The 16041-nt window shown below is 44.1% G+C and overlaps 1 protein-coding gene across 1 annotated transcript; it reads left to right on the top strand.

Annotated features, from left to right (window-relative positions):
- Window positions 1-2018: 2018 nt before the first annotated feature.
- Window positions 2019-4961, top strand: LOC110488101 (uncharacterized). Its single transcript, XM_021560119.3, has 5 exons — window positions 2019-2100; window positions 2614-2633; window positions 2764-2878; window positions 3062-3232; window positions 3799-4961. The coding sequence occupies exons 1-5, from the start codon at window positions 2098-2100 to the stop codon at window positions 4402-4404; spliced, it is 915 nt and encodes a 304-aa protein (XP_021415794.3). The 5' UTR covers window positions 2019-2097; the 3' UTR covers window positions 4405-4961.
- The last annotated feature ends 11080 nt before the right edge of the window (window positions 4962-16041 follow it).

Genomic DNA, 16041 nt, shown 5'->3' on the forward strand with positions numbered 1-16041 from the left:
AATTGCACACTTGAATCCATTAAATAACAAAAAAGATAATAAAAATACATTATATGCAAAAAGAAAAACCCACACATGGTTTATTCCCTTTCTCATTGTATTGATAACACATTTTAAAGAATTGACACAAGTACATGTTTTGCATTATCAAATGCATGTCAGAATGTGATTCCATCAAAATAATTTATAGTAGGACTAACATAATTATGTTAGTAACCAAATATCAACAGTCTGATAAAGCTCCTTTGACATGATGCTCTACAATACGTCTTCTTGTTTGTCTCCCTACCATCAGACTCTGTTTCCCCCCTCTCAGCCTCTCTGACGTTCTGTCTCCACCTTCCACCAGCATGTGCCAATTACTCAGACTGTTCACAGCCAGAAACGTATGTTACACAACAGGGGACAGGCACCAATGGCAAGCAAGCACAGAAAAGATTGGTGCTGAGAGGTCATTTTGGGTTGTTGTTTTTTTAATGCATATTTACAAGTAGATTTAAACTAAAATGTTATCCAATATAGTTAGGGGTTCAACAGCAAAGCTGGGAAAGGTGATGAGGAGAGAAAGCATGAAGCTACTGTAGACTATTGAGGTGCACCCTAGCAGCTCTGTGAGAATCAGCCTGAATTAACTAGAATAATTAATTGTTGTTCTCCTGTTTGAAGTCTTCACTGTTGCATTAAAATCATCCGCTGCATTTCACACAACTGTATATATTTATTAATTCATGTATTTAGCTACTTTATTACCTGTACATAAGCAGGGAGAGTCTATTTTAGACCCTGCCTATGGGGAGCAGACAGCAGAAAATATGTTAACATAGACACTGAGTGTACAAAACATAATGTACACCTGCTCTTTCCATGACATAGACTGACCAGATTAATCAAATCAAATCAAATTGCATTTGTCACATGCGCCAAATACACCAGGTGTAGACCTTACAGTGAAAGGTCTGGGTAGCCATTTGATTAGATGTTCAGTAGTCTTATGGCTTAGGGGTAGAAGCTGTTTAGAAGCTTGGACTAGACTTGGTGCTCCGGTACCGCTTGCCGTGCGGTAGCAGAGAGAACAGTCTATGACTAGGGTGGCTGGAGTCTTTGACCATTTTTAGGGACTTCTTCTGACACCGCCTGGTGCAGAGGTCCTGGATGGCAGGAAGCTTGGCCCCAGTGATGTACTGGGCCGTACGCACTACCCTCTGTAGTGCCTTGCGGTCGGAGGCCGAGCAGTTGCCATACCAGGCAGTGATGCAACCAGTCATGCTCTCGATGGTGCAGATGAAGAACCTTTTGAGGATCTGAGGACCCATGCCAAATCTTTTCAGTCTCCTAAGGGGGAATAGGTTTTGTCGTGCCCTCTTCACGACTGTCTTGGTGTGCTTGGACCATGTTAGTTTGTTGGTGATGTGGATACCAAGGAACTTGAAGCTCTCAACCTGCTCCACTACAGCCCCGTCGATGAGAATGGGCGCATGCTCGGTCCTCCTTTTCCTGTAGTCCAGGTGAAAGCTATGATCCCTTAAATGATGTCACTTGTTAAATCCACTTCAATCAGTGTAGATGAAGGAGAGGAGACAAATGAAACAATTATTTTCAAGCCTTGAGAGGATTGTGTATGTGTGCCATTCAGAGTGTGAATGGGCGAGATATAATGTTTCAATGCTGTTGAACGGCGTATTTTAGTAGGTGCCAGGTGCACCAGTTTGTGTCAAGAACTATAACACTGCTGTTTTTTTTTATGCTCAAAATTTATCTTGTGTCTCAAGAACGGTGCACCACCCAAATGAGATCCAGACAATTTGACTCATGGTTAATTAAGGTGTCCTTAATTTTTTGTACACTCAGTGTAATTATTCAATAAAGCTGTATCTCAAACAACATTAACTTACTTATAAGAATTTGTTGTAAGAACTGAACAATCAATTCTAGATTAGGCTATAGGACGAAAGGAGTAACCATCAATCAAAAATGAAAAATTGGAATTTATAGTCGGCACACATCTAATCCTTGAATTCTTACTGTAAATCACGTGATGGTGACCAAACGACTGTTTGGCTGTTGACTTTCATTTTCATATTTGCAACTTCCTCAAAAATGGTGAGTAGCTTTTTTTGCACCGTCTGTTGAGAAGAAATTAAAATAGGCCTACACGGCAAAAATGAACAATTGAACACACTATCTTGTATACATCTATCGATTTTGCCAAAACACCTCGAAATTCATTCAAGAGTTTTGACGCGCAGGAACGCGCGCACGTAAAAGGCTATAAGGATGACCTGCAAAACCATATTTCATTTCAGAATTGGTTCAAATGATGTTAGGATCAGGGTTTAGATAAGGTAAGGGTCAGTATTATGTTTTGTTAAGTCGTTTTGCAGGTCAGAAGTGTCCTAATAGCCTCTCCCCGTGCGCAGACACGTCTATGCAAATATTAGGTGTAGTCTACTATATTTGCTCAGTCCTCTTAAAAACGTAGCTATTTCAGTAAATAATTTGGCTAATTTGAAATTAATATGAACCTTCTAATGAGTTTTCATGTCAGCAGTATCAGTTTATTGTATAGGCCAAGTGATCTATTTAATGGTTATGACGTCATCTTTCTCATGACAGGACGCCAAACGGCAGAAGAAGTAAGCCTTAACCTATTCACCATTAACATGAACTCTTCTTTTGATATTTCAATATATTAAATAATTGCACACTTATTTATTTAATAAAAATCTTGTTCTGTCATAACTGACAAAAATATAAATATTTTAGGGCAGAAGAACTTCTATTGGCTGAAGAAAGTTTTAGGACAAATGCCTTCAGAATCATCAATATAATGATTGAACTATGCGTAGAGAACCCTGGCTGTAAGGTGCATGTGGATGAGGTATGTATGCATTTGAAGGTGTCATTGGATAGTTTATCTTCTTTTCCTACATAAAACAACCTCTAAAAATATGAATGAATGGATGGATGGATGGATAGAGTCATCCAGAAATTAGGGTTATGCATCCAAAGAGACAATCATTTAATTTGTACATCTCATAGCAAACCTGTGTTTGTCTCTAAGATTCTCCACAGCATCTTCTTCTTAGGTTTCATTCATAGACCCCAACAATGCACCCCCAACGATATCCTTGGTGAACTTATGCCTAAAGTGCAGGAGATTTTCCCGAGACCATTTGTGAATTACACAAGTAAACTGCCAAAACGGACTCCGTTCTCCTCTGTGCTGGATATGGTAAGTGTTGTGTTGATGAATGCTTGTTATTATTATACCGTATTAATTCAACTGAGAAGGGACAAACCTTCAATGACTTCAATGCTATATGCAGCAACAATGTCATACTCGTTTGGACCAGACAGCATCAGATAGATGGCATACCAGTAGAGAGACAGAGGGGTGCTGTTTTACTCGCTTGGATGCTTTCTCCTGTGCGATACTGTACATTCAGCGTCTTTCAAATTGACGGAAAATTCTGAAACACAGAGAGAAGTCTGGCTTCCTTTGGTATCCATGAATACACGCCACGGCCCACAAGGGGCATTCCTATCCTACGATGTCTACCGTTTGTAGAAAAAAGGTGGACGGTATATTGCGGAGAAACTTTTGTAAAGTATTCACAAAAACATGTGTGTGACCTGCTCTAACATAATATATTGATCTGCTCCTATCTGTATATATTTGTGTAAATCATGCTGTGAATAGTTCAATAAGGTTTCTCTGCATTATACAGGCCACCATTATTTTCTTTTTGGGGATTTTACCTGACCTGTCTTTTGACGTCTGCTGTCATCTACTCCCAGGTGGTCTCCTTGCTTGGACCAGACAGAGAGATCAATATACTGGAGAGACTGAAGGAAATCGCCAATGTCATGTCAGAATCCAAGAGTAAATACCAGTTTACCTCCTCAACCATCTGTGTCTCTCGAAGGAATGATGTTGAAAGAAGTTACTATGGCGTGTCCATGTCCTGCAATGGGAAGCAAGAAGGACAGATCATGGTTGCTGTGTCCTGTCTGAGTACCTGGCATTGCAGTGTATCCAATGCCGTGATGACATACGACCCAATCACCAAGACGAAGAGAGTGAACTTCGACCACACCTTCAATCTACCAAAGAATTTCAGGTGCCAGGCTTTCAATGTGAAGACTGGGGACGAGATGGATCCTTGCAAATCATGTCATAATCTGTTTGGCCTTGAGACAAGAGAAACGCAGATGTGGCCCTACGGGAACTGCGCCGAGGCAGAGAGCTTGAGCAAACTGTTCGATGGAGAGGGATTTGATGCTAGTAGAGTAGTAGATCACGAGGTGCGAAGGCAGGTGGAACAGTTGGTAAATACTGACCTGCAAAGAAAACTCAGGTCTATTAAATATGAATGGGATGGTGACTATTACATTCCACTGTAGATTGTCAAAGATGATGGTGAAGCACATCCATACACACACGTACGAACACATACATACACACACATATATACACTCTTACTGCAACACACTGAGATCCAAAACATTAAACATATAATCATAGCTTGGTGCGGGGCTAGCAACATGTGATTTGTGGCTGACAGTTAGCGTTGAAGCATTGCCAAAGCAGTGAACCACTCTGTGCATGTAGTATACAGTATAACTGCTAGGCTATAGCTATCGGCTCTTATCAATGACATCTGTGAGGTAGATGGTTCTTTTAGAAGGGGAGTGTTGTTTAGAGTACCTCATGGAGATACCTGAAATTGAATTTAATATTCTAGTCTAGACAAAGCATTTAACATATATATATTTTTAAAGATGATTTTAATTGGGATTTTAAACTTTATTTCTGTATACTCTAGTTATTAATGCACATTTTTACTAATCTCTAACAAATTACTAATACTGTAAACGTTGGTGTGAATTCATGTCTGGGTTGATTTCTAGCTATGTGAGGAATTCATCTAATAAAGAAACTTACATTGTAACCATTGTAATGTAGCCTATGTTCTCATTTGTATGTGACAGAGAGATTTTCAGTGCTTACTGTTCTTAGTTTGCAAACGGAAGGGTGAAGAGAGTTGAAATAGCAGAACAAAAAAACAGGATGCTGAAAAGTGAAGTGCAAGTATTCATGGTATTGTGTATTGGTATATTGAAGTGAATATACTGTATGTGTGTGGGAAGAGAAATGTCCTAGGATTAATAAAAACATAAGGTTAACAACCTGCACAAATAAATTGCAGTTACTTATATGACACATGGATATGGAAAGACCAAGGGCTTTATTTTCGGCTGCCGCTGAGGTGCAAGTGTCAAACGCACTTTAGTTTGCTATTTTATCAAGTAAAAACTGGCGCACTGGCATTTTCCACCCTTTTCGCCAGGTTTGGCAATTTTCCTCCCTCAGTCTCCCCCTATTCTGCTCCTCCATCTCTGTACCTCTCCCTCTTTTCTTCTTCCCTCTCTACCCTCATACTCCCTCCCTCTCTCCCTCTTCCTCCATCTCTCCACCTCTCACTTTCTCCCTCCGTAACTCCTCCCCCTTGTCGAAGAACAGTCAGGAATAATTCTAGTTTGTATAAAGAACTGAAGTTGAGGGTCTGTTAGACTCTTTTTACTTTCTCTATTTGTGTGTTCTCCTTTCCCTCTCTCTTGATTTTGAGGTAGAGATCACATGATGGAACTCCAGCTGATTGGAGAGCCTTAGTCACACGCACACACACACACACGCATACACACGGTGCTCAAACTCAGTTTCTATTAAAAAAAAAGGATTGAGCCCATACCATGCCTCAGTGGTGGCAAACACAAAGCTCAATGTGTCTGTGTCTGCCTCTCTGTTGTGGCATCCTAGGAAAGGGAATTTCCCGTTGAAGTAGAGGGAGAGTGCTGATTGACTGAGCTATCTGGGGGCTCACCAATGGAGTTATGCCATTGGCCATTTGCTAGATTGGCCTGATACTGACACCCCGCCTCAGCACCCTTCCCCCTCTCTGTCACGTTCTGACCTTTATTTCTGTTGTTTTGTATTTATTTAGTATGGTCAGGGCGTGAGTTGGGTGGGCAGTCTATGTTTGTTTTTCTATGTTTTGGGGCAGTTCTATGTTTTCGGCCTAGTATGGTTCTCAATCAGAGGCAGGTGTCATTAGTTGTCTCTGATTGAGAATCATACTTAGGTAGCCTGGGTTGCACTGTTTGTTTGTGGGTGATTGTCTATGTTGATGGCTTGTTTCAGCACAGGTCTCATTTTGTAGCTTCACGGTCGTATTTGGTTTATTGTTTTGTTACTCGTTTGTATAGTGTTCAGTTTTTCTTGATTAAAGATTTGCCATGGACACTTACCACGCCGCGTATTGGTCCTCAGATCCATCTCGTCTCTCCTCTTCGGATGAAGAGGAGGACGGCCGTGACAGAATCACCCACCAACCAAGGACCAAGCGGCGTGGTAGAAAACAGCGACGGCAGCAGCAGCAACAACAGCGGCCGGTATCACAGGACTCCTGGACATGGGAGGAGATACTGAACGGAGAGGGACCCTGGGCACAGGCTGGGGAATATCGCCGCCCCAAAGCAGAGCTGGAGGCAGCGAAAGCTGAGCGGCGGCGATATGAGGAGGCAGCACGGCAGTGCGACAGGTACGAGAGACAGCCCCAAATTTTTTTTTGGGGGGGGCACACGAGGGGTGGAGCTAAGCCAGGTAGCAGACCTGCGCTCACTCCTCGTGCTTATTATAAGCAGCGAGATACTGGGCAGGCACCGTGTTATGCGGTTAAGCGCACGGTGTCGCCAGTACGTGCCCATAGCCCGGTGCGCTATGGGACAGCCCCCCGAGAGTGTCATGCGAGTGCGGGCATCGAGCCAGGGCGTATGGTGCCTGCTCAGCGGGTCTGGTCGCCGGTACGCAGTTTTGGCCCAGGGTATCCTGCGCCGGCTCTGCGTGCTGTGTCTCCGGGGCGCTGGGAGGGTGCAGTGCGTCCTCTGCCCGCGCTCCGCTCGTGCCGGGCGAATGTGGGAATGGAGCCGAAGGGAGAGGTGCGTGTAGTAAGCACTAGATCTCCCGTGCTTACCCACAGCCCGGTTCAACCTGTGCCTGCACTCTGGACGGTCCGGGCTAGAGTGGTTATCCAGCCTGGGGAAGTGGTGCCAAGGTTGCGCACCAGAGCTCCAGTGCTCCCCCACAGCCCGGTCTTTCAGGTGCCTCCTCTTAACCCCAAGCCTCCTGAAGGTCTTCCCAGCCTGGTGGTTCCTGTGGCAGCCCCACGCACCAGGCTGTCTCTCTGTCTCCTCCCTGCAGGTGGTCCTGTCTGTCCGGCGCCGCTGCCGGAGTCTCCCGCCTGTCCGGCGCCTCTGCCGGAGTCTCCCGCCTGTCCGGCGCCTCTGCCGGAGTCTCCCGCCTGTCCGGCGCCTCTGCCGGAGTCTCCCGCCTGTCCGGCGCCTCTGCCGGAGTCTCCCGCCTGTCCGGCGCCTCTGCCGGAGTCTCCCGCCTGTCCGGCGCCTCTGCCGGAGCCTCCCGCCTGTCCGGCGCCTCTGCCGGAGCCTCCCGCCTGTCCGGCGCCTCTGCCGGAGCCTCCCGCCTGTCCGGCGCCTCTGCCGGAGCCTCCCGCCTGTCCGGCGCCTCTGCCGGAGCCTCCCGCCTGTCCGGCGCCTCTGCCGGAGCCTCCCGCCTGTCCGGCGCCTCTGCCGGAGCCTCCCGCCTGTCCGGCGCCTCTGCCGGAGCCCCTCTGCCCAGAGCTGCTGCCGGAGCCCCTCTGTCCCGAGCAGCTGCCTCTCTGTCCCGAGCAGCTGCCTCTCTGTCCCGAGCAGCTGTCTCTCTGTCCCGAGCAGCTGTCTCTCTGTCCCGAGCAGCTGTCCCTCTGTCCCGAGCAGCTGTCCCTCTGTCCCGAGCTGCCCCTCTGTCCAGTGGGGTCATTGAGAGGGGTGGTCATGCTGAGAAAGCCACGGAGGCGGACAATAAGGCGGACTAAGACAATGATGAGGTGGGGTCCGCGTCCCGCGCCAGAGCCGCCACCGCGGACAGACGCCCACCCAGACCCTCCCCTATAGGTCAAGGTTTTGCGGCCGGAGTCCGCACCTTTGGGGGGGGGTACTGTCACGTTCTGACCTTTTATTTCTGTTTTTTTGTATTTATTTAGTATGGTCAGGGCGTGAGTTGGGTGGGCAGTCTATGTTTGTTTTTCTATGTTTTGGGGCAGTTCTATGTTTTCGGCCTAGTATGGTTCTCAATCAGAGGCAGGTGTCATTAGTTGTCTCTGATTGAGAATCATACTTAGGTAGCCTGGGTTGCACTGTTTGTTTGTGGGTGATTGTCTATGTTGATGGCTTGTTTCAGCACAGGTCTCATTTTGTAGCTTCACGGTCGTATTTGGTTTATTGTTTTGTTACTCGTTTGTATAGTGTTCAGTTTTTCTTGATTAAAGATTTGCCATGGACACTTACCACGCCGCGTATTGGTCCTCAGATCCATCTCGTCTCTCCTCTTCGGATGAAGAGGAGGACGGCCGTGACACTCTCCCTCTCTCTACTTTCTCCACCCTCCTTTTCACTGTTCTCTTCTCACATTCCATCTCTCCCATACAGTTTTTCCAGAAACGACAATGATCTACCAAGTATAAACCAGTCTTCTATCCCAGTAACAGTCAGTAGAAATAGGAACGCTTGGTGAAAACTATACTGTATAGAGAATAAGAGGGAAGAAACAAAACTACACTACCCTAGTAAAAACATCCTATAGGACTAGTGATTTATAGGACGAGTGATTTTTTTTCAATAGGATCCTATATAATTCTCACAATCCTATAGGATTTGTGTCACCTGTATCAGAATCCTATTGGAATTCTACTGGAGTGTGTTTTTTCCTATTGGGAATCAAAAGTAATCATATTAAACCATAGGATTTTGTATCAACTCTATCAGAATTGGACTGCTTCTTTTCCTATGTGAAATCAAAAGTAATCCCATTTTAACCTCTAGTGTTTTTTTTACTTTTTATTTTTATTCTTTTTTTTTCAACAGTACAAAACATGAACATCCACAACATTCCCCTTGCCCAGACCCACCTGCTCACATCTCCCATCTCCAGCACCCATCACTCTCCGCCACATGGCCTCAAACTGCACCATTTTATTTCTCTCCATCGACCATGCACTTTCAACATTTAGATAATAAAGCATTTGACCTTTCCATTGTGGAGGATGGAGGATTGGTTGATTTCCAGTTTTTAAGTATGTTTTTCCTGCTGATTGATGAGAAGAGTATCGTCCAGCCCATTGGGTATCTCACTGCACCCTCATATGCCATGTCTTGAAAGATGCAGACAGGCAGACAGACAGATTAAAAGTACATTTATTCTATAGGTCCAAACTCCACTATGGCCAAGACCAAAGAGCTGTCAAAGGACACCAGAAACAAAATTGTAGACCTGCACCAGGCTGAGAAGACTGAATCTGCAATAGGTAAGCAGCTTGGTTTGAAGAAATCAACTGTGGGAGCAATTATTAGGAAATGGAAGACATACAAGACCACTGATAATCTCCCTCGATTTGGGGCTCCACGCAAGATCTCACACCGTGGGGTCAAAATGATCACAAGAATGGTGAGCAAAAATCCCAGAGCCACACGGGGGGACCTAGTGAATGACCTGCAAAGAGCTGGGACCAAAGTAACAAAGCCTACCATCAGTAAACACACTACGCCGCCAGGGACTCAAATCCTGCAGTGCCAGACGTGTCCCCCTGCTTAAGCCAGTACATGTCCAGGCCCGTTTGAAGTTTGCTAGAGAGCATTTGGATGATCCAGAAGAAGATTGCGAGAATGTCATATGGTCAGATGAAACCAAAATATAACTTTTTGGTAAAAACTGAACTCGTCGTGTTTGGAGGACAAAGAATGCTGAGTTGCATCCAAAGAACACCATGCCTACTGTGAAGCATGGGGGTGGAAACATCATGCTTTGGGGCTGTTGTTCTGCAAAGGGATCAGGACGACTGATCCGTGTAAAGGAAAGAATGAATGGGGCCATGTATCGTGAGATTTTGAGTGAAAACCTCCCATCAGCAAGGGCATTGAAGATGAAACGTGGCTGGGTCTTTCAGCATGACAATGATCCCAAACACACCGCCCGGGCAACGAAGGAGTGGCTTCGTAAGAAGCATTTCAAGGTCCTGGAGTGGCCTAGCCAGTCTCCAGATCTCAAACCCATAGAAAATCTTTGGAGGGAGTTGAAAGTCCGTGTTGCCCAGCAACAGCCCCAAAACCTCACTGCTCTAGAGGAGATCTGCATGGAGGAATGGGCCAAAATACCAGCAACAGTGTGTGAAAACCTTGTGAAGACAGAAAACGTTTGACCTCTGTCATTGCCAACAAAGGGTACATAACAAAGTATTGAGATAAACTTTTGTTATTGACCAAATACTTATTTTCCACCATAATTTGCTAATAAATTCATTAAAAATCCTACAATGTGATTTTCTGGATTTTTTATTTCATTTTGTCTGTCATAGTTGAAGTGTACCTATGATGACAATTACAGGCCTCATCTCATCTTTTTAGGTGGGAGAACTTGCACAATTGGTGGCTGACTAAATACTTTTTTGCCCCACTGTAGCTATCATTTGGTAGAGGGTGTAAAAGAGCCTGGCTGATTTTCTTTTGTGGCTGGCAGTTGGCATGAACCAATTTATCTCGTAAATTGCGACCTCTCCTATAAACAATAAGTGGTGGATTTTTACATTCAGCCGGCAAAACTGGGTCCGATGATAAAATATGCCAGTGTTTCTTGACCACACCTCCCACTTTTCGCGAGTTCAAAGTATATGTGGTTGTGAACATTATGGATTGTTCGTTAGCGGGTCTTTTTTGGAACAGTTCATCTCGTGTTTTCCCTAATGCCAAATGAAGAGCTTCATCCACACATTGTGACGAGTAGCCTCTTCTTAGAAACATAATGCTCATCTCCGCTGCTTTTTCTAGATAATCCTCTGTGGAGTGGCATATACGGCACCGTCTGAAAAACTGGCTTCTTGGAAGTCCTCTTTTTAATGGCTCAAGATGGAAGCTGTCCCCCTGTAATAGAGTATTTCTGTCCGTTTCTTTTCTATACAGAGTTGTAAACGGGGTTCCATTTGATTTCTCAATCCACATATCTAGGTAATGAACACGTTGAGTGTCACATTCAATAGTGAATTTGAGATTGGGGTCAATGTCATTGAGTAGTGCCATAAAATCTGACAGCTCTTTTTCAGTTCCTTCCCATATGCAAAAAATGATGTCAATATATCGATACAGCTTCAGGACTTTATTCAAAAATGGATTTTCGTTTTCTTTATTAACAAAACGTTATTCACAAAGACCTGCATAAAAGTTAGCATAACTCGGAGCGAATGTGGAACCCATCGATGTTCCATTCGTTTGGAGGTAGTATTCATCATCAAACCTAAAATAGTTATACGTCAAAACATATTCGGCCAGTTCTAGAATGAAGTTTGTTGGTGGATATTCATTGGTATCTCTGTCTCCCAAATAGTGTGCTAGTGCTGCCAGCCACCCCACATGGGGAATGCTGGTATATACGTAGACTCTCGACATCTAATGTGACCAAAATAGTCTTCTTTTAAACCCGCTATTGGTGAGATCTTGTTTATGAAGTCTATAGAGTCTTTTACATATGATGGCAATGCTTACACATGAGTTTTAATAAAAGAGTACAAAGTTTGACAATGGCTCTAGCATTGAGCCTATTCCTGCAACCACTGGTCTGCCTGGATAATTGCCTTGTTGTTTTTTAGGTTTGTGTAATTTTGGTAAAATGTACAGGCATGAACGTATGGCACATTTGCAGCAAAGATATTCAGGTTTTGAGATCAGGTTGTTTAATAGGGCTTGCTTCATATTAGAGCAAATATCCCTTTGGAACACCTGTGTGGGATCAACACTCCGTTTTCTATAGAAACGTTCATTACTGAGTTGTCTCTGAATTTCTTTATATTTTTCATAGTCTAAACAACCTCTGCACCCCCTTTGTCTGTAGGTTTAATAACCAAAGATTAATCTTTCATTAACTCCTTAAGTGCCTGTTCTTCTGTTCTAGTGAGATTCTTCTGAATATGGTTTGTTTGTCTCATATATACTGACATGGATTCTTGTTCGACTAACCTACAATGGGTATTAATCGAGGAGTTGTTAACCATGGGCCACACAAGCTCACAGAACGGGACGGCTGAAGTGCATAGAAATCATCTGTCCTCACTACCGAGCTCCAAACTGCCTTTGGAAGCAACGTCAGCATAATAACTGTTTGTCGGGAGCTTCATGAACGCTACCTGCCCCAATTAATAGTGCCAACTGTACATTTTGGTGGAGGAGGAATAATGGTCTGGATCTGTTTTCCATGGGTTGGGCTAGGCCCCTTAGTTCCATTAAAGGGGTATCTTAAATCTACAGCATACAATGACATTCTAGACGATTCTGTGCTTCGAACTCTGTGGCAACAGTTTGGGGAAGGCCCTTTCCTGTTTCAGCATGACAATGCCCCCATGCACAAAGCGAGGTCCATGCAAAAATGGAGACCTGACTTCAACCCCATCGAACATCTTTGGAATGAATTGGAATGCTGACTGCGAGCTAGGCCTAATTGGCCAACATCAGTGCCTGACCTCACTAATGCTGTCATGGCTGAATGGAAGCAAGTCCCCACAGCAAGGTTCTGACATCTCGTGGAAAGTCTTTCCAGAAGAGTGGCGGCTGTTATAGCAGCAAAGGTGGGGACCAACTCCCTATTAATGCCAATGATTTTTGAATGAGATGTTTACTTGCAGGTGTCCACTTACTTCTTGTTGTGTAGTGTAGCTATTAGCAAAGTCACTGTCAAGGGGGGCAGAATGGGATTCAATCAAAATAATTTATTGCAGGATTAATTATGTTAGTAACCAAATATCAACAGTCTGCTAAAGCTCCTTTGACATGATGCTCTTGTTTGTCTCCCTGCCAGCCTTCTTGTTTGTCTCCCTGCCAGCAGACTCTGTTTCTCAACCCTCAGCCTCTCTGACAGACTGTCTCCACCATGCGCCAAATACTCAGACTGTTCACATCCAGTAACGTATGTGTGAAACAGTGGACAGGCAAGCCAGCCCTGAAAAGCATGGTGCTGAGGTCGTCATTTTAGGTAGGTTTTTGATGCATATTTACTTGTAAATTTAAATTGAATTGTTATCCAATTTAATTAGGGGTTCAACAGCGAAGCTGGTGAAACCCTATTGTATTTCCTATTGTATTTCCTATTGTATTTGTTGGCATTCATTATGGCTTCAAGCAACAAAGCTGGTGAAACCCTATTGTATTTCTTCTGGTTCATTATTAAAATACTGGTTCTTCTTACGAGCAAAATTAACAGACAAATTCCTGTGAGATGGTAAGGCCGCCAGTAGTTGACACCCTCTCATGCAATGCTTTGCCAATTGGCCACAAGGTGGCACTAATAATAGGCGATTTGAAATGGCAAACTTTGAAAGGTCACGCAGAGACCTAGAGCAGGGATGGGCAACTTTGATGGGGTTGGGGGTCAAAAGAAATCTGAACTCATCATGAGGGTCCACAGTTGCTCGCAGGTCTGCATACACACATCCATACCCACACCCACATAGCAAGCAAAACATTTTAGTGGTCCTCTCTTGATAGTGGATAAAATGGTACGTTTTACAGCTAACTTCCTGCAGTTCTACTCATTTTGCCATGGGGCGGCGAGGAACATTTGCTGTTTTACAGCTAACTTCCTGCAGTTCTACTCATTTTGCCATGGGGCGGCGAGGAACATTTGCTGTTTTACAGCTAACTTCCTGCAGTTCTACTCATTTTGCCATGGGGCGGCGAGGAACATTTGCTGTTTTACAGCTAACTTCCTGCAGTTCTACTCATTTTGCCATGGGGCGGCGAGGAACATTTGCTGTTTTACAGCTAACTTCCTGCAGTTCTACTCATTTTGCCATGGGGCGGCGAGGAACATTTGCTGTTTTACAGCTAACTTCCTGCAGTTCTACACATTTTGCCATAGGGTGGAGAGAAATGTTTACAATTTTTTTATGATATTTGAGTGACACTGAGTAACAAAGTCAAAGGGTGCCTCCCGACCGGTAATTCACCTATGATAACAAGTTTAGATAGCTAGCCGCTAAACTAACTTAGCAATCTAAAAAATGTTAGCTGACATGGGACTAACTATCAGTGGCTAACATAACAAGAAAAAACTTCTGATGCACAGCCAAATTTCAAAATTGCGTCTTGTGTATTCTACTATTTTAACTCGCAACAATAAATTTAGATGCTTTTCCTACACTCTGCGGTCCAACTCATCCCAAACCATCTCAATTGGGTTGAGGTTGGGTGATTGTGGAGGCAAGGTCATCTGATGCAGCACTCCATCACTCTCCTTTGTCAAATAGCCCTTAAACATCCTGGAGGTGTGTTTTGGGTCATTGTCCTGTTGAAAAACAAATGCTAGTCCCATACGGCGAACCAGATGGGATGGCTTATCTCTGCAGATTTCTGTGGTAGCCATGCAGTTTAATTGTGCCTTGAATTCTAAATAAATCACTGACAGTGTCACCAGCAAAGCACCAACATACCTCCTCCATGCTTCATGGTGGGAACCACACATGCAGAGATCATCCGTTCACCTACTCACAAAGACACAGTGGTTAGAACCAAACATCTATAATTTGGACTCATTAGACCAAAGGACAGATTTCCACCGGTATAATGTCCATTGCTCGTGTTTCTTGGCCTAAGAAAGTCTCTTCTTATTATTGGTGTCCTTTAGCAGTGGTTCTTTTTCAGCAATTCGACCATGAAGGCCTGATTCACACAGTCTCCTCTGAACATTTGATGTTGAGATGTCTGTTATTTGAACTCTGTGAAGCATTTATTTGGGCTGCAATTTCTGAAGCTGATAGTTTTTGCGACTGCACTTGAAGAAACTTTAAAAGTTCTTGAAATTTTCCTGATTGACTGAGTTTCATATGTTAAAGTAATGATGGACTGTCGTTTCTCTGCTTATTTGAGCTGTTCTTGCCATAATATTTTTTACCAAATAGGGCTTCTGTATTAACACTTTTTTTTGGTTACTACATGATTCCATATGTTATTTCATAGTTTTGATGTCTTCACGATTATTCTACAATGTAAAAATAAAGTAAAACCTTTGAATGAGTAGGTATGTCCAAACTTTTGACTGGTTCTGTAAATAGTAATTACACTATCAAAGATATGTGGACACTTGATCGTCGAGCATCTCATTCCAAAACCATGGGCATTAATATGGAGTTGGGTCCCCCCTTTGCTGCTATAACAGCCCCCAGTCTTCTGGGATGGCTTTCCACTAGATGTTGGAATATTGCTGTGGGGACTTGCTTCCATTCAGTCACAAGCATTAGTGAGGTCGGACTCTGATGTTGGGCGATTAGGCCTAGCTCGCGGTCGGCGTTCCAATTCATCCCAAAAGTGTTCGATGGGGTTGATGTCACGGCTCTGTGCAGGCCAGTCAAGTTCTTCCACACCGATCTCAACAAACAATTCCTGCATGGACCTCACTTTGTACACAGGGGCATTGTCATGCTGAACCAAGAAGGGGCCTTCCCCAAACTGTTTCCACAAAGTTGGAAGCACAGAATCGTCTAGAATGTCATTATGCTGTAGCTTTAAGATTTCCCTTCACTGGAACTAAGGGTCCTAGCCCGAACCATGAAAAACAGCCCCAGACCATTATTCAAACCACCAAACTTTAGAGTTGGCACTATTCATTGAGGCAGGTAGCGTTCTCCTGGCTTTCCCAAAACCAGATTTGTCCGACGGACTGCCAGATGGTGAAGCGTAATTAATTCACAAGATCAACCATGATGGCTTTTCCACCATTTTGAATTTTGTGAAAAACATCTAAATTACATCTCCTCCGGAACCACAGGGCTGATCTGAATGGCACGACAATGGGCCTCAGGATTTCGTCATAGTATCTCTGTGCATTCAAATTGCATTCATAAAATGCGTTCATTGTCCATAGCTTATGCCTGTCGGCCCATACCATAACCC

The sequence above is a fragment of the Oncorhynchus mykiss genome, chromosome 30 (genome assembly GCF_057628025.1).
Source record: "Oncorhynchus mykiss isolate SJ-2025 chromosome 30, ASM5762802v1, whole genome shotgun sequence".
NCBI lineage: Eukaryota > Metazoa > Chordata > Actinopteri > Salmoniformes > Salmonidae > Oncorhynchus > Oncorhynchus mykiss.